The sequence below is a fragment of the Gavialis gangeticus genome, unplaced genomic scaffold (genome assembly GCF_001723915.1).
Source record: "Gavialis gangeticus isolate Ggan-Ray unplaced genomic scaffold, GavGan_comp1, whole genome shotgun sequence".
Lineage (NCBI taxonomy): Eukaryota > Metazoa > Chordata > Crocodylia > Gavialidae > Gavialis > Gavialis gangeticus.
In genome coordinates, this window is record NW_017729024.1 from 74,218,388 (window position 1) to 74,240,521 (window position 22,134).

The window sequence follows — 22,134 nt, forward strand, 5'->3', positions numbered from 1 at the left end:
CCCCTTCCCCCGACGAGCCTAGTTTAAAGCCCGCCGGAGCTTTAGGGCAAACCTGTTTGGGAAATTTTGTTTAACTCATGATTCTGCTTAAAAAGAAAAAAATTACAGCTATAGAAACTTCTTTACTTTTCTATTTGAGGATCCTCTATCTAAATAAAGCAGTATATCCTAACGTCTAATGCAGATATCATATGAATGCTATATTCCTGTAAGTAATGAAGAAAAAACACTATTTTGAGTATAGAATATTTATATTAATTTTGAAATGACATTATCTGGTAATGCCTAAACAATTGACTTACTAAACTCTCAAAAAATACTTAAGAAGAGACCATTTCTTCTGTGGGGAATATTAGGTAATGTGGTCTCTTAGCACTATTTTATGTATAAGATTGTGAGAAATAAAACTTGTGGTAGGATACAAGACTAGTTTAACTACTGAGGACTTTGTAAATGAGTATATTCCAGGGTGCTCCACCTTGGGAGGAACAACCAGCATCCTACTTATAGGCTCAGCAGTGCTAAGCTCGCTGTTACACAAATTGCCACTTGCTCAAATCACAAGTGAGACTTTATAAAGGGGGTTAAGGCAAGGTGCCATGTTTATTGATTACACGAGTTAGACATAGAGGTTCAGGCACACCATTCATACAAGCACACAAAAATCATCATACACATCATTACACACAGACATACACATACACAAAACAACCATTTCATCCACACACACACACCAGATATAGTTACCAGCAATAGTTGCTCAATATCAGCCCAGGTTGGGCAACCCAGGCTTATTGAGTAGATGATGATGATTTGAAGATAGCAGATTTAAAGAGAACAGCTGGAGTGGGGTGAACAGATGCACCTGTGCTCTGATGACACAGCAGTAGAGAAAGAGACTCACCCAACTTGGCATTTTCAAAGTGTTCTTTTATAGGGATTGGCATCCTTTGTTTCAGTGCTTTGGGGTTTTTCCATACCCAGCTTCTGTTTTTGTGGTTGTTCTTCTTTTGTCTTCAGCTTATCTTAGTCTTGGAGCATTCTTGTTGTCTGTCTGGCAGAATTTCTTCTTCTGTTATCTCCTTTGTGCCCTTGATCTTCAAAGGGATTCTTCAGCCGTTCATTAACCAGTTTACTAACTGGTAACTTACATTTGACGCCTTGTTGCTTACCTAAACAGTTAAATCTTCTTCTCCCGTCTCTGTGCCATTCTCTCACCATTCACCCTTTTACACACGGTCATATGTAAAGGCTATGCAGAATTCATTTATGTCAAGCAGATTACTATTATTACACTCTATGTTAACATCAGCTACATTAGTTCAGTTCATACTACATCACTAGCACCATGGGGGTCTTGATTGACCACAAGATGAACATGAGCCACCAATGCAACGCTGTGGTCAGCAAAGCTAACGAAACTCTGGCATGCATCCATCGATGCATCTCTAGTAGAGCTGTGCGAAATGGCTACATTTTGTTTCTGTTTCAGATTTGGCTGTTTTGGAGGGACAGTGATTCATTTTGGTGTTTTAGATCACTGTTGCATTTTGATTTGGCCACATCTGTTTCAGAGTTTCAACACTGTTTCAGGAGAAGCACCTGTGACTGTCCTGCATGGCCCCATCCCCTGCCTGGCCCCAGCCTCCTACCACGTTGGGGGGTGGGGGGGAGAAGCCCCGTATTCACCAGCTGTAGCAGTGGCAATCAGGGCCTCTGAGGGTTTGGGTCAGAGCCCCCCCATTTAGGGTGGGGCAGTGCGGGGCAGCAGGGATCATCCCCCCCCTGCACCTGGCACCTGCATGGCAGCTGCCCCATGGTGCAAGTTGCAGTGTGGCTCTGCATTGTGCTGTGCACTGTCTGGGAGCTGGGGCTGAGTGGGGCCCTGATCCCCTCTGCTGCATCTGGTGAGTGCAGAGCTTTTTTTTTTGGAAGTGCTGGGGGCTGGGGCTGGGTAGGGCGGTCATGGGAGCTTCACTCCTGGCTCCTCTAGCTGTGCCTGCCTCTGCCCTGCCAGAAGAAGCCATGGGAGAAGCCCCCATGTCTGCTCTGCCTGGCCCCATCCCCCACACTGCCCCAGCCTCTTGGCACTTTAAAAGGAAGGCTGAGGGGCTATGTTGAACTATTCCTGGGAGGTGCCTCCAAAACATTCGAAACGTTTCCGAAATCTTTGGCATGGTTTCATTTTGTTTCGGAGATGTTTTGGAGCCTTCAGTTTCATTTTGCACTTGGTTTTTCGGGTGCCGAAATGGGCTGAAACACCTCTGAAATGAAGCGGCTGCCAAAGTTTTGCATAAACCTAATCTCTAGTAAAACTAGGGATGTCATCCTCCTGCTTTACTCGGCCTTGGTGAAGAAGCAACTGGGGTATGGCGTCCAGTTTTGGTCCCCCCAGTTCAGGAGGCACATGGATAGGTTTGAGAGAGTCCAGAGAAGAGCCATCCATATGATCAAAGATCAAGAGAGCAAACCTTATGAGGGGAGGCTGAGGCACATGGCAGTCTTCAGCCTGGAGAAGAGACGGTTCAGGGGAGACTTGGTGGCAGCCTATAAGTACATAAGGCTAGTGCATCAGGATCTGGGAGCACAGTTGTTTACCAGAGCTCCCCAAGGAATAACAAGGTCCAACGACCACAAACTCCTAGGAGGCTGATTTTAGACTGAACATAAGGAAGAACTTCTTCACAGTTCGAGTGTCCAGGCTCTGGAACAGACTCCCACCAGAGGTGGTGCCCTACTCTCGACTTATTCAAAAGTCATTTTGATCCCCACAGACATTTTTCCCATGGTAGGGGGGCTGGACTCAATCTCATGCCAGCCCCTAATGTCTATGAAGTCTATATAGGGAATCCCTTAACCCAGGGGTGGGCAATTATTTTGGCTGGAGTGCCACTTAATGAGTTTTGGTGAGCTGTTGAGGGCTGCAAGGGTGGCCCTGCCCCTTGATGGGTGCCACACACCCTGGTCACCATTCTGGGGCCAAAAGTTCTGCCCCCTAGCCCTTGACCTTTGCCACTAGATGTCCTCCCCTTGCCACAGAAGTACTCATTTTGGAAGGGAAAGGTAGCCATCTTGGAACCATAATAAAACCAAATCATGTACAGAAATCATAAATGGGAATCAAGGACAACAAGAAGTCTTTCTTTAGGTATGTAGGGAACAGGAGGAAAACAAATGGGTGTGTGGGGCCACTGCTCAACAACACAGGAGAGCTGGTTACCAGAACTCAGGAAAAAACTGTACTCCTGAATGACTACTTTGCTTTAGTACTTCACTGGGCCAAGGGAAAAATCATGCCCACAGAATGAGCATGGTAGGAATCACAGCCTTCCTACTATTGCCGCAGAACTGGTGCGCAATCAATTAAAAATATTAGAATATAGAAGTCAGCAGGACTGGACGAGTGTCATCAGAGAGTGCTGAAGGAGCTGGCTAAAGTCATCATGGAACCCCTGACAAAACTGTTCAAAAATTTGTGACACTCTGGAGAGGTCCCTGAGGAAGAGGACCAAAGTTGTGCCCATCTTCACGAAGGGGAGGAGAGAGGACCTGAGTAACTATAGGCCAGTTAGCTTAGCTTAGCTTCTATCCCAGCAAAAATCCTGGAAAAATTCATTAAGGAGTCTGTGTGCGATAGGCTTGCAGAAGGTAGGATTTTGAATGACAGTCAGCATGGCTTCATCGTGGGCAGGTCTTATCTTACCAACCTCATCTCCTTCTATGATCAGGTACCTCACCACCTGGAGAAGAGAGAAGAGGTTGACATTGTATACCTTGCCTTCCAAAAGGCCTTTGATTTACTATCCCACAATATTCTGACAGGAAAATTGGGGGATTGCGGGCTTAACTGTGTGACAGTTGGATGGGTAGGAAGCTGGCTGCAGGGTAGGACCCAGAGAGTTCTAATGAATGGATCTATGTTGTCCTGGCAAGATGTGGCCAGTGGTGTCTCTCGTGGTTGGTGCTTGGTCTAGTTCTGTTCAACATCTTTATCAGTGATTTGGATGTGGGGGTGAAGAGCTCACTGGCCAAGTTGGTGGATGACACCAAGTTATGGGGGAGCATGGTCACACTTGAAAATAGGCTGCAGATACTAGTGGACCTAGGCAGGCTGGCAAGTTGGGTGAATCAGAGCCAGATAAAGTTCAACATTGAGAAGTATAAAGTGGTCCATTTGGGGATGAACAATCCCCAACATATTTATAGGCTTGGTAGCGCCAAACTGACCAGCACCTTGAATGAAAGGGACCTAGGGTTAATAATAGACTGCAGTATGAATATGAGCCCATCAGTGCAACGCTATAGCCAGCAGGGCAAATAATACTCTGGCATGCATCAATAGATGCATCTCAAGCAAAACCAAGAGCTGATTCTTCCACTCTACTCAGCACTGGTGAACCTGCAGCTGGAGTACTGCATCCAGTTCTGGGCACCGCACTTTAACAAAGACATGGAAAAGCCTGAGAGAATCCAGAGAAGAGCCACCTGTATGATCAGAGACTTTCACGGCAAGCTATATGAAGAAAGGCTGAAGGACCTGGGACTCTTCAAGCTAAAAAAGAGAAGGCTGAGAAGGGCTTAGTAGCAGCCTATTGCTACATCAGGGGAGTACATTAAGGGCTTGGCGAACAGCTGTTCCCCAGATCATGTTTGGGGAAAACCAGGAATAATGGGCACAAACTCCTGGAAGACCATTTCAGGTTCATCATTAGGAAAAACTTCTTCACAGGTAGGGTGTTTAGACTTTGGAATAAGCTCCCTCCAGAGGTGGTGCAATCACCTACCCTTGAAATTTTCAAGAGAAGACTGGATGGTCACCTTGCTGGGGTGACCTGACCCCTAGTTGTCTTTCCTGACTAGTGCAGGGAGCCTGGACTCAATGATCTTCTGAGGTCCCTTCCAGATTTACAGTCTATGAATCTATATACTAAAAGTCAAACAGCTACTATAACATATTTTAGTATTATTACAAAAAAATTGTTGTCATGATTTGTTTGCATACTGTATATAGAGATGATTGCACAATAACTCAAAAATAGTATTACTCTTGTATATTGTGTGGGGTGGGTTTGTGTGTATAGTAGTGTGGGGGTGTGTGTCTGACGGGTTTGAGAGAGGGTGTGGTTGTGTGTGGGGGCATAGGGTATGTTGGAGGGTATATATGTGGAAGTGGTGGTGAGGGCAGGGTATGGGTGTGTTGGGTTTTGGGGTGTGAGGGAGGGTGAGGTTATATGGGGGACTCCTCATATATTCTCCCTATGGTGCACAGCCTCTGCTGCTGGCAGCAGCAGCAACAGGTGACAAGATCACTGGCTGGCCAGCCCGCCTCTATTGCGCAGAGCTCTGCATAGCACATGTACAGTTCCCAGCACTCACATGCCATTGGGGGAAGCCCCACATGATGGAGCTGGCTGCCTTCCCCATTCCCTGCTGTGCAGGTCCCAGGACTCTGCCAGGAAGCAGGGGGCGAAACTTCCTTCTACTGCCGGTGGAGTTTTGGGACCTGCACAGCCGAGGGTGAGGAAGGCAGCCCCTACCCTCCCTCATGCCCACATCCTGCCCACCTGAGATCCCTGCTTCCACCAGTTTCAATCCCATGCTCCAAGTTCCCGTACAGCTGCATCTCCCCCTTTCCCTACCACTGCCACTTCCCTACCTAAGCTGAGCAGGTTCCTTGGTGGCTGCAGCAGTGAAAGCAATAGTCCTGCTTGGTAGCTGCATGCTGGCTGGGCTGGGCCCTTCTGTGCACGAGGTTGGAAGCGAGGCATGCAGGCTGGGGTGGGGTACAAGTACTTGGTTGGAGCCTGTGGGCTGGATGTGACCCTCAGGCTATATTTTGCTTGCCCCTGCTTTAACCCCTGTTATTGAGTGCAGGGGAAGGCCGTAGTGAGTAGAGTTGCTACAGCCTGCTGAAGGAGTGCATGCTGCCATTGGCTATGTGTAGGGGGTGCACGTGGGTGCACATGCACCCCCTAGAAATGCCAGCCATGAAACTGGAAGTGTCAGTGGAAGTGCACTTCCGGTTTCACCACTGGTGATTTTGGGCTTGATGATTGGCTGCTAGGGGATCTCCCCCCTCCCGTGTCAGTGATCTGGTGCCTCCTCTGACTTGGGAGGCACCAGGAGTGGAACAGTGAGCTTACCAGTTAGAAACCCTTGCAGCCCATGAGGGGTGAAGTAAAATGGTAAGGTAGTTTACTGGTAAAAGGGGAAACCCCTGGGCCTGGCCATGAGGGTCAAGGGTGAGGTGACTGGAAGGGGGTGTAGCAGAAGATCCTTATAACCCTGACTCCTAGGACAGAGCCTTGCAACCAAGAATGTAGTTAAGAAAGCAATAGAATTGCATTAAGGGGAGCATCTTGTAAATTTGCCACTGTATTTTCAGGATTTTCAGGGTAAGATGAAATGTTCCAAAACACTGTGAAGGAATTGGATTTGAGTTTTTCTAGTAACAGTGTAGTAAGATTTGAAATACTTTTGCTTATCTTCTTTTGTTAAATATCAAACTGTGTAAAGACTATGTAATTCCAGAAAGACAGACAAAAACTAATCATGGTAAACAAATAAAAATAAAACCATTTAATCAGTATTTGAGATAAACAGCAGTAAATTGATTCTTTTAAGTCCAGTTTCTTGAATAACTTCTTTAAGTAATTTAAATCTTGTCCTTGGTTACAGATTACTCAGTTAACATCATATAACTTTGTTCATTTATAAGCTGTTTAGGTTGTCGATGTTACAGCGGTATAGATTGTAGCCATGTTGGTCTAAGGACGTAGGCAGACAAAGTTATTTGGGTAAACCTTGATATCTTTTATTAGACCAACTTAAATAGTTGGAAAAATTCTTCTTAGCAAGGTTCCTCAGCCTGATGAAGGGTATTTATACCTGAAAGTTTGCTAAGAAGAATTTCTTAGCAAGAAAATTAAGAAGGAGTTAATTCCTAATTTGGAAGTTAACCTGAAAAATAGTGTTTTGCCACATGCAGATTTTCTTTTAAAATCTAATCTGGTTAAAAATCTCTAAGAAATGGTAAGTCACACTCAATAGTTGTAATTAAATGCCCATTTTTAATCCTTGTATATTTTAAAGTCCATCAGAGAAACTCAAATTACTGAAAAACGGGTCACATCCCTGAAGTACCTTTCAGAGAAACAGTAAATAAGATTGGGCTTCCCTTTTCTTTTTTCTCTAGGCCACAAAGCTTCCTTTTTTTTCTTTGAGATAAAATTATTTGACACTTAGTAACTCTAAAAATGTTCTTTGTCTGATGTATATTTTGGAACTTAGTAGTTTTCAGCTCTTTTGAACATGCTTGGCATGTAAGAGAGAAAATAAATGGTACACAAAAATAAATGAACCATATAGTCATAATGAAAAGAGAGAGAGGCAAGGAACAATAAAAGATATCCAAAGAAATCCTTGCCTTTTGCATAATTCCTACACCATCACGGGTATAACAGCACTCTAAATTAGGAAAGAGAAGTTTGGTAACCTCTTAGGGGAAAAAAAGAACAAGCCTGAAAGGTTAGAAGGGCAGGAAGGAAAACTTTTTATCAAGAATTTATGCACATTTTTACTTAGTCACGAAGTAAAGTAAAATTGCTTTAACTTTTTAACATAGCTCTGTTACCAACCAGTCCCATCTGTTGTTTTCCAGGGTTAAGCTCATCTGCCTATGTGACCCCATGCACCTGTAGATGCATGCATGCTTGCTTGCTTGCTCACTCCAATTTTGTTAAGATCTGTATTCCAATGCTACAGAGTTTATCAAAATTCCCAGTTGATTTACTACCTAATTATCAAACAGAGTCCTACCAAATAGAACATAAGAACTGCCATTTACTGGGTCAGACCATAGGTCTATCTTTCCCGGTATCCTGAAAGGGAGAGTGAACAGGGTATAACCTATAATTCTCCAGCATTTAAGGTTCAGGAAGTTTTGATCCAGAGGAAGTACCCTTAGCTCTTGTGCTCAGTCCATTTTCTGAACCTGGTTAAACTGTTTCTATGTTTGTTGTGGCAATGAGGTCCACACTTTAATTACAAACAGTGTGAAAATGAACCTATTTTCTTTTAGTTGTAAACTTACTCCTAGTAGTTTCATTTTGGCTAGGGATGGAATTTGTACATAAACCAGTTTCTCTTCAGAAACTGGTTTAATAAACTTGTAACAGAACAGAAGCTCAGTGCACATAAATTAGTTTCAAAATGGCTGGAACTGGTTGAAGATAAACCTGGTTGAATGTAGTATCAGACTTAACTGATTTAGGGCAAACTGGTTTATGAAATTTCTGTCCTAGACCCCTTTCTGGTTCAAGTTAAATCATAGCCCCCCCAAACATGGGCTGTGTTCACTTCCTCTTCTTACTGTTTCTAAGGTCTCTGGGATTTTCAGTCCAGACTCACAGCAGCAGGACTCTGTAGGGTTGCTCATCATTTCCTTTTCCTGCTTCCAGGTGTTTCTGGGATTTGTAGTCCATGATCACAGCCAGCAGGATTTCACAGGATTGTACCCTTCTGTTCAATACAGAGAGAGGACTATTCTTATTCAAGCTTTTATGAATTCAGTGCCACTACCTCCGCCCCCCACCCCTCCAGCCTGGCAGATGCTTCCGACCCCCTGCCCAGGCAGACCCTCCAGCTAGCTCGAGTAGGGAGTGGGGAAAGCCTTGGACTGGGAGGTGTGCTGTAGTGCCCCCTAGCTTCTGGTGTGGGCTACTGAAGGCATGTGCCTGTATTTGCTGAATCAAAAGATAATGTCTGTTTGCTTGCTTGCTGGTTCAATCTCTGCAGTTTAGACTAACCTGCAAAGACTGTATTGATTCAGCCTTGGGCTTTTTGACGGTCTGTACCTGGCCTTTATGACCCCTACCGCTTGTATTGAGAGAGATAGTAAATATTTAGTTTCTCTTCACCATTCAGTATTTTGTAAACATTTACCATGCTCCCCTCCTCCCCTCCTACCCCAAGTGTTTCTTCTGATCTGGGTAGCTAGATTCTAATCTCATCACACAGAGGCCCCTCCATTCCACAGATCATCCTTGCTGCCCTTTTCTGTACCTTCTCTAGTTCTTCTATATCTTCTAGTGACGTGCGGGGACTGAAACTGGGCACAGTATTCAAGGTGTGGATGCACCATAGAGGAGCACAATGATACTTTGTTTTGTTAACAGTTCCCTTAATAATCCCTAACATCTTATTTGTCTTTTTATTGGCTGCTGAGTACTGAGCTGATGTTTTTAGCAAATCATCCTCAGTGACTCCAGGATCTCTGTTACATTAGCTGTGTAGTAACAGCTAATGTAGGGCCCATTATAGTATAGGTATAGTTGGATAATTTTTGCCCATGTGCATCACTTTCCACTTATCTATGTTGAATTTCATCCAGCATTTAATTGTCCATTCACTTAATAGTTTGAGATCCTTCAGTCGTTCTTCACAGTCCACCTTGGTCTTTACCACTCTGAATAATTTTGTGTTATCTGCAAATTTGGCCACCTCACTACTTCCCCCCTCCCCACTCTTTCCAGATCATTTGTGAATATGAGAGAGAAGAGAAGGTTGAGAGGCGATCTTGTGGCCACCTACAAATTCATTAGGGGGGCACAGCAAGGAATCGGAGACGCTCTGTTGACCAGGGCGCCTCTTGGGGTAACAAGGAACGATGGTCACAAACTGACAGAGAGCAGATTTAGGCTAGACATCAGGAAGAACTTCTTCACAGTAAGAGTGGCCAGAATTTGGAATGGGCTTCCAAGGGAGGTGGTGCTCTCACCTACCTTGGGGGTCTTCAAGAGAAGGCTGGATAGGCCTCTGGCTGGGGTCATCTGATCCCAGCACTCTTTCCTGCCTAGGCAGGGGGTTGGACTTGATGATCTGCTGAAGTCCTTTCTGACCCTAGCATCTATGAATCTGTTAAACAACACCAGTTCTAACACAGATCTCTGGGGGAACCTGCTGTTTACTACTTTCCATCCTGAAAACTCACCATTTATACTCTCTCTTTGTTTTCTATCCTTAAACCAATTTTCTAATCCATGAGTGGACCTTGTCTATAATCTCATGGCTATCTAACTTCATTAACAGCCTTTGGTTGGGGACCTTGTCAAAGCCTTTTTGGAACTCCAGATATACAATATCAACTCAAATATTTAATTACAAGTTTGGAAATTTTGGCAATTCGTGAAGATTGTGATGGTAATTCTTGCTTAATTATATTTTTATCAGTATGTCACTTAAATTTTTGCAGCTACTTTGCTTTACTTGTGACCATTTGAAGAAAACCCTTTAATGTTATTAAAACGTAGACTCTGTTTTCAAATGCAAATTTAACTTATTGAAAAATTCTTTTCTAATTTAGTTGGGAAGTTAGTTCTGTGTTGAGGTCCAAAACGTAATGTTGTTGAGCTATATAAATCAATTTTTGAGCAGTACTGGATCCAGAGCATTGAAATGGGATATGTGGAGGTGAAGAGGTCACTGCCCATGCATTTAGCAGCTGAACTAGAGTACTTGCCAGTGAAGCAGGATGTTACTGCATCACTGCATCCCTCTAGATCTGCTTCTACCTGAGAATTCTTTCAAATAAATGACACTGAAAATTAAATTATTAAAAAATACTGAAGGATGGATTCTTCTTATGGAAGGTAGTTCATTCAATGCAGTATCTTCAACTGGATCATTAAAGGCTTGTTTCTGTGCTCATTGAAGTTGCAGCAAAACTGCTGATGCTTTAATGTTGCAGGTTCCTAGCCAGCGTATGTTAAAGATGAAACTGTTTTGTGCTAGTGTTTAAATAACACTTTTAGATTAAGGCTAAACAGTTGCTATATAAACACTGCATATAGCTTATTTTTATAGATATATCTGTGTATTTACTTTTAGATTTGGGATCCAGTACAGATATCCTTTGCCATATGATGCCTTTCTATAGCTATGACGTTCCTCATACTTGTGGTCCAGATCCTAAAATATGCTGCCAGTTTGATTTTAAACGTCTTCCTGGAGGAAGAGTCACTTGTCCATGGAGAGTTCCTCCAGAGGCCATTCATGATGGAAATGTTCCACACAGGTACAGTACTGGAAACTATTAGGATGGTGCATAATTAAAATATACTTGCTGAAAGATGCCAACTATCACTGTTTGCTGGATTTATAGTTTTTATAAATATTTGTCATGTGAAAATTATTCCTATTACTTGTGCACTGTATGTATTCCTGGTCACAAAATAGTTGCCAGTACAGTTTATAAAATGCCTAAGAGCAGGAGAAACTGAGTTAGCATATTGATCCTGCAGTTTCTGATATGATCATTTTGATTGTCTGCTTAATCACCTAAAATTTTTTGCCTCAGTCCTTTCTCTGCCTTGCTTAAAACCAACAGCAGGATTTTTTTTTCTTCCTAATGAATCAGATAGAAGATAAACCAAGAAAAAATATCATTTAGTCTCACTGGCAGATAACACTTCAACCTGTAGCTTGTTTATTTCTGGAAATCCAAGAGTCCAAACAGTTAAGATTGTTTCTGAGGCTGGAAACAGATGTCACCTTTGTGCTTCCATAAAAAATGTCCTGGTAGTACAGAGACCAAGCAAACAGATGTTCATGCCACTTGTTGCACCACAAATGCTAAAAATTGTGGCAATGGCAACAGGTAGCATAAATTTGTGATGCTTTTTTTGCAGCAGACATCTTTTTGATTTGGGGCAGGAGGGTGCAGGTGCTTCTGGGGCCTCAGGGGTCTGATCCTGCAAGTAGAATTGGGTCACAGGAGCACCTGCCCAGGGTTCCCCTTCGGCAGAGGTGCACACCAGGAATCCTCTGGCAAGGGATTCTCTGGGTGCATGCATTGTACTGCTGTGTCCTGATTCAGGATATGCCTCTGTAAATGAGGGAACCCTGGGTTTCTCACAGATGCATGCCCCTGGAATCCTCCAGCAAGGGATTACCTGGCCCCACATTGCACTGCCATGCCCTGATTCTGGCACATCTCTGCAAGTGGGGCAATCCTAGCTTCCCGCATTAGCAGATGGTCCCCAACTGTTGTTCCATAGAATCAGGCTCCCACAGCTCCCTGAAGTGGCAGTGGTCGGGCTCTGTGGGGCAGTGGGTTATGTTTGTTTTGGCACAGCTGATCCATTTCATTTTGCGACATCTGTTTATAACCTCAGAAACACCAAATTTAACGTAAACGCATCCTGCTTGAAAGATTCTTGGTACTGATGACAGACGCATCTTAAAAGGATTTGAAATGTTTTTTTAATATTTTTTATATTATAGTTTTTTCTGTCCATGATGTGCTATTTATAATTGTCATTCTTATAGGGTATTGATTTGTTAGTTACAATGGGTTTTTGAAGCTGTAGATGAGGAAGGGTCTTAAGCTTTAATCTTCCATATATAAGGAGATGTCTATACCAAGTTGTTGCGTTCTTGGCAGGTTAAATTAATCCAAGGTGGGCTCTGTGTCCCCTGGCAGATGTTAAAATAATGGCTCATGTAGGATCTGAACAATTTTGTCCCAACCCAAAAATTGTGTGTTCTGTCTCATCAGATTAATAGTGTTTGGGATAGGGCATAAAGTGTTTCAGATATGAATTATTCAGCTTCCAGGGCTACCCACAGCCCAACCCTGATGCTTAGTTGAGCACAGCTGATTGGGCATAGGACAACTTCAGGTCCTGCTGGTTCCTGCTTCCCACAACCTAATCTCCAGATGATGGTTATCATCCTTTTGGGTAGCCCCGCATCTGAGATGTGTGCCACACGTTCAATTTTAAGTTACCATACATGTTAGCTTGACCTGGCTTCCCAGCCTCTATACAGATCAGGTGCTTCAGCAGGACTTTTTGATGCTTTTATTTAACAGCTGATTCAATCAGCTGTTGGATAAAAGTGCCAAAAAGCCCTATTGAAGCATACAATCACAGAGTTGGGTGAGCTGGGTCAAACTAATGTGATGCTTCTTCTGGGCATGCACTTCACTTGGTGCGGGGGCATGCCAAGCTTAAAGTAAAGCGTTGTCTTATTTTGTTTTGTTTTCTTCATGTCTGTAAGCAGCCATAATGCTTAGCGTAGTTTATGCCTGAAGTTAATCTTTTTGTTAGCTTTACTTTATCTGGATTTTTATTGTATTCACATTTATATTATATAATAATATTTTCTCTATGTAATATTCCTCTGTCAGTAGTTTGGCGACTCCATTTGGAGAAAACATACTCAAGATTTTTTAGTTGTAAAATTTTGCTATTGTTTTCTGTTTTCACCTACTGTTCCCTTAATGTGAAATAACCAAAGAACTATTGCTTTTTGTAACCACGATGCATAAATCTGTCATTTAAATGAGTGGTTACCTATAAAAATCTCCAGATTTTCAGGGCTTTTTTAGATTTGTGAAAGGGAAAGGGATTTCAACTAAGTGCTAAGCCTAACTCTTGCTGTTGAAGCAAGTGCATTTGCTAAAGCATTACTAGCTTTAAGATGAATGAAAAATTTGGTTCAGATTTTACCTGTATGTGTAAAGTTCCTAAAATACAGTAAGTTTTCATGTATTAGACTTTGTTACTGAATGGTAAATCTTTACTATATTTTATAACAATGTAACTTGAAAACTCTTGTGAGAATCATAGAATCATAGAGAAATAGGGCTGCAAGAGACCTCCAGAGGTCATGTAGTGTAGGTGTTGGCAACGTTTTTGGGCAGAGTGCCAAAAACACCCATAACCTCAACTTGTAAGATGTTGGTGCGCCAAGGCGGATGGTGGGGGAGCCATAAGGGGTCCAATTTTTGGTTTGGCAGCGCAGCCCTGACCCCTTCCCCAAGGTGTGTGCACCAAGCAAAATGCCTTTGTGTGCAGTCTATTTCACTGCCTCAATGTTTTAATAGCGAAGAAGTTTTCTCAGATACCCGATTTAAACTTAGTTTGCTGCAACTTCAAGCCATTGGTCCATGTCATCCTCTCTGCAGCAAGAGAGAAAAGTTGCTTTTCCTCTTTATGGCAACCCTTAAGGTATTTGAAGACTGCTGTCATGTCCCCTATAAAGTCTTCTCATGTCCCCTTTTCTGCAAGCAGAACAAGCCTAGCTCCTTCAGCCTGTCATATGACTTGTTTTCCAAGCCCTTGATCATCTCTACCTGCTTCTGGACCCTCTGTAACTTCTCCGTGCCTTTTTAAAATGTGGAGCTCAGAACTACACACAGTTCACCAGATGAAACCTAACCAGTACCAACTGAGAAGAGAGGCACTATCACCTCCCGTGTCTTATACGCCTAATGCTTCTATTGATGCATCCCAAAACCAAATTCACTTTTTGTGTGGTTGAATCATGCTGCAGACTCATTGAGTCTGTGGTCTACCAAGACTCCCAAGACATTTTCCATAGTGCTACCATCCAGCCAGATGTCACCTGTTTTATATCTATGTTTTTGATTATTCCTTCCAAGGTGTACTATCTTGTATGTTACTCCATTGTACTTCATTCTGTTAGCTCTAGCTCAACTTTCAAAACCGTTGAGGTCCTTCTGAATTGTGCTTACATCCTCCAGAGTGTTTGTGATTCATTTCAGTTTTGTATCATCTGCAAACCTGATCAAGAAGCTTTCTATGCCAACATCCAAATTGTTAATAAACATGTTAAACAGCAGGAGGCCCAGGACAGATCCCTGTAGGACTCTACTTGAAACCTTCTACAATTCTGACATGGACCAATTTAATAATTACCATTTTCATGTGGCTATTGAGTCAGATATCTATCTACCTTATAGTGGTTTCACCTAGCTCACATTTCTCTAATTTGTTTTTTGAGAAGGTTTTGTGGGACCTTGTCAAAAGCCTTACTGAAGTCTAGATGCACTATATCCACAGCATTCCCCTCATCCACGCAAGTAGTTGCTTTGTTAAAGAGGGAGATCAAGTTTGTTTGACAGAATTTATTTTTTCATAAATCCAGACTGGCTGTTTGTGATCAGCCTTTTGTCCTCCAGATGCTTTCAAATGGCTTTTCTTAGGGGAATGCTCTAGTAACTTTCCAGGTATTAAGGTGAGCCTAACCAGTCTGTAGTTCCCTGGGTCCTCCTTCTTGCCTTTTTTAAAGAGAGGCATTACATGGGCTTTTTTTCTGGTTCTCTGGTACCTGTTCTGTTCCCCACAGCTTCATGAAGATCATTGTCAAGGGCTCCAAGATCTCCTCTGCCATTTCCTTTAGGACTCTGGAACAAAGTTTATCTGGCCCTGCTGACTTGAATTTATTCAGACCCAGCAGATGCTGTCTGACTGTCTTTTTTGCTGTCTCCTCTCTCAGCTTGTCCTCTTCCTTATCCAGATAATCCCTATTAAGTTTCTGTCTGCAGCTTAATTTTTTTTGTGAAGACTGAGGCAAAGTAGGTCTGCCTTCTTTGCATCTTTCTTTCCTTGCTAGCAGAGAACCCACAGCTTCCTTGGTCCTTCTTTTCTGGTCAACACACTTACAGAACCTCTTGTTGTCCTTAATCTCCTTTCCCAGGTGCAGCTTGTTCTTTATCTTTGCCACCTTGATTTTGTCCTTGCAGGTTCTTTCTATTTCTTGGTATGTTTTCTTGGTGACCTGCCCATTCTTCCATTACCTATATGTTTTCCTTTTGCATTTGAGGCATTTTAGAAGCTCTTTGTGCAGTCATTGGTCTCTTGCCATTCTTGTGTTTCCATTGTGCCAGGAGAGTTTCTTATTGAGCTTCCAATGCTGTGGCTGTTAGCAGCTCCCAGCCCTCTTAGGTGCCTTTATCCTACAACCTATCCTCCCATGACACCATGCGTATTCGTTGTTTGAATCAGATGAAATCCACCTTTTTGAAATCTAGCATCCTCATTTTACTTTCCTTGTCTCATGGTTTTTCCTTTTTCAGGATTTGGAATTCTATTGTGTTGTGATAACTTCCTCCCAAGTTAGCCATTACCTTTATATTCTTCATTAATTCTTCCCTGTTTGTCAGGACAAGATCCAAGGTAGATGATCTCCCAGTTTTGTCTCCACCTAAGTTAGGAACTGGCTTCACATTTTATGTTTGGCTGCATTGTTCTTCCAGCAGGTGACCAGAAAATTGAAATTTCCCATCAGTACCATCCCCTAGCTTTTGGATAGATTTGTCAGCGGCTTGAAGAGTGCCTCATCCACCTCCTCTTCCTGAGTTAGGTGGCCTGTAATAAATCCCCACCATTGGTGCTGCATCTTTCACCTTCCATCTTCATCCAAATGCATTCTCCTTTGGTGTCTTGGAAGGAGCCCAGCACAGACTGCCCTGGAACATGTGATCTTTTTCATCCTTAGGAACTGGGGAAGCAGCTGTATCCCAGTGGCATCACTGAAGATAGAGATTGAAGAATATGTCTTGTAGGTTCATGGACTGGGCCCAGAGATTAAAATGGTGGTGGGAGAGTCCAGGATGAGACTCTTTTGTCCCACCTGTTTCTTCGTTGGAGCCACTCTGGCAAATCCTGGTGTTTTCCACTGAATGTGTGCTGCTACTGCTTTGGCAGTGAAGTGAACCCAGTCTAAGGCCCTGTTGATGCATTACACTTTAGGTATGATTAACCAGTTAATCATGCCTTAATTGGTTACCTGGCCAGACGCTTATTTAGTAACTAGCATGATAAAAAAAGAAACAAGCTACTAATTTGTTCCACAAAATATGTGTAATAATTTTGTAGCCGCTTCCTATCATGCCGTTAATTGAACATCTGGCCAGGGGCCCCTATGGCTGGGAGTCCCATCAGCTGATCCAAGCTTCCAGCTGGGGGGCCCCACGTACGCCTTTGAGCCTGGCAGCTCCCAGATGATGGTGGCTCCTAGCTTCAGGAGCACTTCTCTGTTGTTTGGAGCCCCATCAGCTGACAGGGCTCCCAGCTGCGGGGGCATGCCTTGCAGTTCCAAGGCTGGGAAGACTGCAGCTGACATGGTGTGCCAGCTGGGGGTCCTAGATCATGAAGCAACCCTTTCCCCACCCCCCCAGCTGGGACACCATGTCAGGTGTGACCTCCCTGCTGTGGGGACACCTGGGGTGCCCCTGTGGCTGGGAGCTGAGAGGGCTCCCAGCTGTAGGAGTTTGCTTCTTGCTGATGCAGGGGGATGTGGGGATTTGGGCTCCCCCTGCACTGGCAATAAGGTATGATGGGATCTGATTTACAGTCCCCCATTCATGCCTCCTGCCATGCATGTGTAGAGGGGCCCTAAGAATGCCAAGTGATTTAGCAGACTGTCACAATTTTTCTCAGGATCACAAACAAGAGGAGAAAAAATAAACCTTATTATGTAGCTTGAGGGGGTTTTCTCCATCTTAATATTAAAGGTCTGTTGCAAAAAGCTGCGTGACAGCTTTTCAAAAGAAAGGCCATATGCATTCTTTATAAGTCATTGTTAATTTTTCCATTAAGAATACATCTTAATGAAAATTTATTTTCTTGAAGTAAAATGTATGGGATGATTGAGGGTCTCAGTGTCATGGGGTCATTGTGCATATAATACTCAGAACTCCTGTAGATAATTTAAAAATATATATTTATTCCTAAGACAGAAAAGTTGCTAAACAGGTATTAGAGCTGTTTGTGTATATACTGTGGTATACGGTAGAAGAAAAAGGTAGAAAAACAGGAAGGTCACGTTTAGGTTAAATGTACAGAAACCACATTTGAAAGAACTTTTTTTGGCCCTTTGTTTTAGGGAGCCAGGAAGGAAAGATGTGTGGGCTTCAGGCTTAGTTTCCAGCAGATCTGATGTGTAGGTCTTGCCCCATGTATTTTTCAGTATATAGTTATTCTACTTTCAAAGTAAAGATTAGGAAATAACTTTGTGAGAGGAATTTCAGAGTTTTTCTCTCTCAAGGTTATGAGAGGAAGAACAGTTGGCTAGCTCCTAGCCTACATATTCACTGTTTAAGGGCAATCCTGTTTCACTGTGTTTGAGTCTCTGAAAAAATGCTAATGTGAAGTTGAAGACGTGTATTCTTCCTCCATGCTGTTGTTTGTGGATCAGTCATAAAACTATGAAGACTAATTCTATAAGTAGATGCACTATTTTTCCAGAAACTATAACAGAATGGATAGGATTGTACTGAGATGCTGTGACACCTACATGTGATTAGAAGCTAGTAATAATGGAATAAAATCTAGCTCACTGTGTCTCTGAAAGGGGGAACACAGCTCATGAATGTGACTTGCATTAATGGCAGAGTTGGCATGATTTAAAAAAATATATATTTCCGAAAAGTCCATACAACAAATCTGTGCTTCTAGGAGAGCTGGCAAAGTATGCCACTGATTTAGAAAGAAATTGGAGGGAGGTAGAAAGGAGAGATATCAAAGGTTAGTATGAGTCCTCTTAATTTGTATTTTTTCATGAGTCTGGTATCTCACGAGTAACTTTGCACAAAATTTTATCTGGTTACATGTGCAAAATCTGAACTAAAAATGAGTTTTGTAGTGAATGTATTTTATAATCTTTTGTAGTTCTGATTGTTATGGTATCTTACAGATAGGATACTTACTTCCAGAATTTTTTTTTTCCTCTTCATGGGAGAACCTTACAAACCTTAATTTTAACGTGGCTGACATCTCACCAGTGGTATTGATTTGCAGACAAGACAGTTCAGCACTATGAATTATAAAATGGGCTTCTGGCAAGAAAACAGTGATGTTCCTGAGTGAGATGAACTATCCTCAGTAGAGTACACAAAATACCCTTCAACTATGGTTTAAAACTTCCTTTAAATGAAATTATTACTTAGAGTAAGTTTACTGTTAAATGCTGTTTAGATGGCCAAAAAGAAAGCCTGATTTAATAAGCTTAAGTTTGTAAGGATTTTAGATATAGCAAGGAGTTGTTTAAATTCTTGGAGAAACTTTAATTTAATGTAGTTCACTTTTAAATTTTTAAAATTTTGTTTGGTTTTTAAACTGCTAATCCTTTTTAAAAATTGTATATACTGCAACATCATTAAGAACATACATCTAAGTAGCTTGGGATTCTTTTTAAACAAAATAGAAACCCAAAATCTTTAGTCACTACTTGCAAGTAAAGTATATGGACAAACAAACGTGGCATGGATTTAAAAGGGGAGTGGGAGCTGGCTGTTCAGAACTGCTTAGCTATTGTTCTGCTCTAGGAGTTTTCTGTACAAGAGCCTGTAGTGATAGAAGTGTAGCAGAATTGCTCCAACTTTAACAATGCTTCAATCAGGGGCAAAGTTGGTGGCCGTTTTTGCTCACTTGCATGCTACGGGATCATGAACACAACACTGTTACAGCATTAACAGTTGCTTCATGCTCCAAAGCAGCAGCTTTCCCTTCCCTTTTGAAGGTGTTTCAGATGTATGTTTGTCCATAGCCAAAGTAAGGTTATTTCAGGTTTGTCCATGGTCCTCCCAGTGGCACCTTAATTATGCAGGTGGGGTGTTGAAAAGAGATTAATGGTAACCATAGGAATTTTGCAAGATTTAGGGAAATTGTTACAAACATTTTCACCCTCTCATACATCAAGTCTGTTAATCAGTTCTTTAATATGTTACTGTCTTGGGATGGTCTAGAATACTATACATCTCTTCTCCTCCAACCTTCTGAATAAAACACTTCTTGGGGAAGGCAGAATAAAGAAGCAAAGACTTTTCCAGAATCATAGGTGAATGATGGCTGCATAGAATAGGGGCATAGTCCATTTGCCAGTGTCACTCACCCTCCCCTTGCACAGTGAAATGCTAGAGGTTTAACTCTTTTACAGCTGCTGCTCATTTGACAGTCAAAGCTGCTGCTAGTTCAGCTGAGGGTGTGAGAGAGCAGTCCCCTCTAGACAATGCAGGTACAGGTGTGATACGATCTGATGCATGATCCAAACAATTTTGCCTCCTGCCATGTCTCATGTACATGGCAGGAAGTGTGACTGAGATTGCAAATTAGATCCTATCACACCTTACTGCTGGTGCAGGGGGAGCCCATGATCACCATCCCAGGCACTCCCTGCACTGGCATGTAGCAATCTCCCATGGCTGGGGACTCCTTCAGCTGACCGTCTCCCAGACATGGGGTGCCTTTGGGTCACATGGGCCCTCTTGCTGGGAGCTCCAGTCTGCTGATGGGGCTCCCAGCCACAGGGTCCCCTGGCTACGTGTTCAATTAACAGTATGATAATAAGGAGCCACAAAGTGGAATAACTTTGTAGATTATTTCTTCTTTATCACACCATTAATTGATTGAATCTGTGGCTGGTTGACTACTGAAGGCACAATTAACTGGTTAATCACATCTTAACTGTAACTTGTATATGGGGCCTCACTTATGCCTCTAGTTTTGGCTGTGCAGCTAGGGGAGGGTGAGTGAACTCTACCACTGCTCCATGTGGCCTGGGGGTGGAGAGACAGACCCAGCAGCCATTCTAGCCTTCCCAGTCCTCCATTCCAGCATGGAAATCAGTCTCCTTGTTTAAGACGCACCACCCAATTTTAGATGGCTAATTTCTTTGGGAAAGGTCTATGTGGTATGAGAGTAAATAGAGTATATTATTACTCTATATTATGAGAGTAATCAAGTGTATTACTCTATTTACGGCAAGCAAATAAATGTAATAGGAGGTTACCAAGGGTAGAATTACCTGTGGCAAATTAACGTTTTCTTTGCTTGATGAGAGTACTAAATTTTTTTTAAATCAGTTGTGGTAGATCTCATCTGTCTCAGCTTCACCAAAGTTTTTGATATGTCATACAGAGCATAAGATGATGGTAATTAGTAAAGAAAATGAAAGGTGGGTGGGGAATGAGCTGAAGGAGAAACAATAATGGATCGTGTTGTTTTGTAGAGGCATCAGGCTGGAGGGAAGTTATTAGTATAGAGTTCCAAAAAAATCTGTCTTTAGGCTAGTATTTGATTCGTCATTCATTTTGGCTCAAAAAATAGTGTGTTGATGAAATACCATATTTTCTCACATATAACCCATGCCTTTCTCGCAAAACTAGCTAATGAAAATTGGAGTACACATTGTATGTGAGAAAAAGGGATTGGCACAGGTCTGGAAACCTGCTGTGAGGGAGTGCTATATCTCTTTACCCTTCCTGAAATTCAACATCATTGATTTAATGAACAAGGGATGGATCACTCTAGATATAACCAGTCACTGCTCTTCCTCCAAAGTATTCACTTTTGTTGGAGACAGGACACTGGACTGGATGGACCATTGGCCTGACTTAGCATGGCACTTCTTATATGCTTATGGAGTGCTGTGTACAATTTTGGCCACCATTTGTTGAAGAAAGATGAATTCAGACAGGATCAGGCAAAGGAAAGGGCAGCTATTAGGATATTTGGGAATGGCTAGCTTATAACCAGAAGAGAGTTTTGCATGTTTAGTTTAGCAAAATGAAAGTTCAGTGAGAATGATTGCACTTTATAAATGCATCAGAGATGACAAGAAGTAGGAAGGGGAAAGAACTATTTAAGGACAAAGTTGGCACAAGAACAAATGAGTATAAACTATCCATGAATAAATTTAAGATGGAATTTAGAAGAATGCTCTTAATCAGCTAAGTAGTGAGGTGGTGGAGCAGCCTTACAATGTGAGTAGTGGGAGGAAAAACACTGCTGCTTTTAAAATAGAACTTGCTATCTTTGTGGAAAATGTTTTGTATGATTTAGTTGCCTGTTCTTAAGTGAATAAGCAGAACTTTTCAAGGCTTTAGGGTCCTCTTTGGCATAATTTAGGATATCATTGCTATCTTGTCAAGTGATAATTATTCTGTATTCTAAAATTATTTCTTTTCCCTCCAAGGGCTTGGATGATTTTAGATCAATACAGAAAGAAGTCAAAGCTTTTTCGTACTAAAGTTCTCTTGGCTCCGTTAGGGGATGATTTTCGCTACACAGAGAGCTCAGAATGGGATCAGCAGTACCAGAATTATCAGAAGATTTTTGATTATATGAATTCTCATCCTGATTTACATGTTAAGGTAAAAAGCAATGATTTTTTTTTTTCAAATGATATGTTGAAATGTATGATATATTGAAAGTAAGACTTTCTTACAAACTATTCCCAGACACCATTAGCACTAACTTTAGTTGCTCCTTTTTTACATGATGACAAATTTTGATGGACTGAGATTTTGTTTTTGTATCACAGAGA

General features: G+C 42.2%; 1 protein-coding gene across 1 annotated transcript in view; it reads left to right on the plus strand.

Moving 5' to 3' along the window:
- The window catches only part of MAN2A1 (mannosidase alpha class 2A member 1), a 305,918-nt gene that overhangs the window by 89,716 nt on the left and 194,068 nt on the right, over positions 1-22,134 (plus strand). The window contains exons 7-8 of the mRNA XM_019517247.1: positions 10,888-11,074; positions 21,784-21,961. Coding sequence (XP_019372792.1) covers positions 10,888-11,074; positions 21,784-21,961 — 365 coding nt within the window. The remainder of the gene's footprint in view (positions 1-10,887; positions 11,075-21,783; positions 21,962-22,134) is intronic.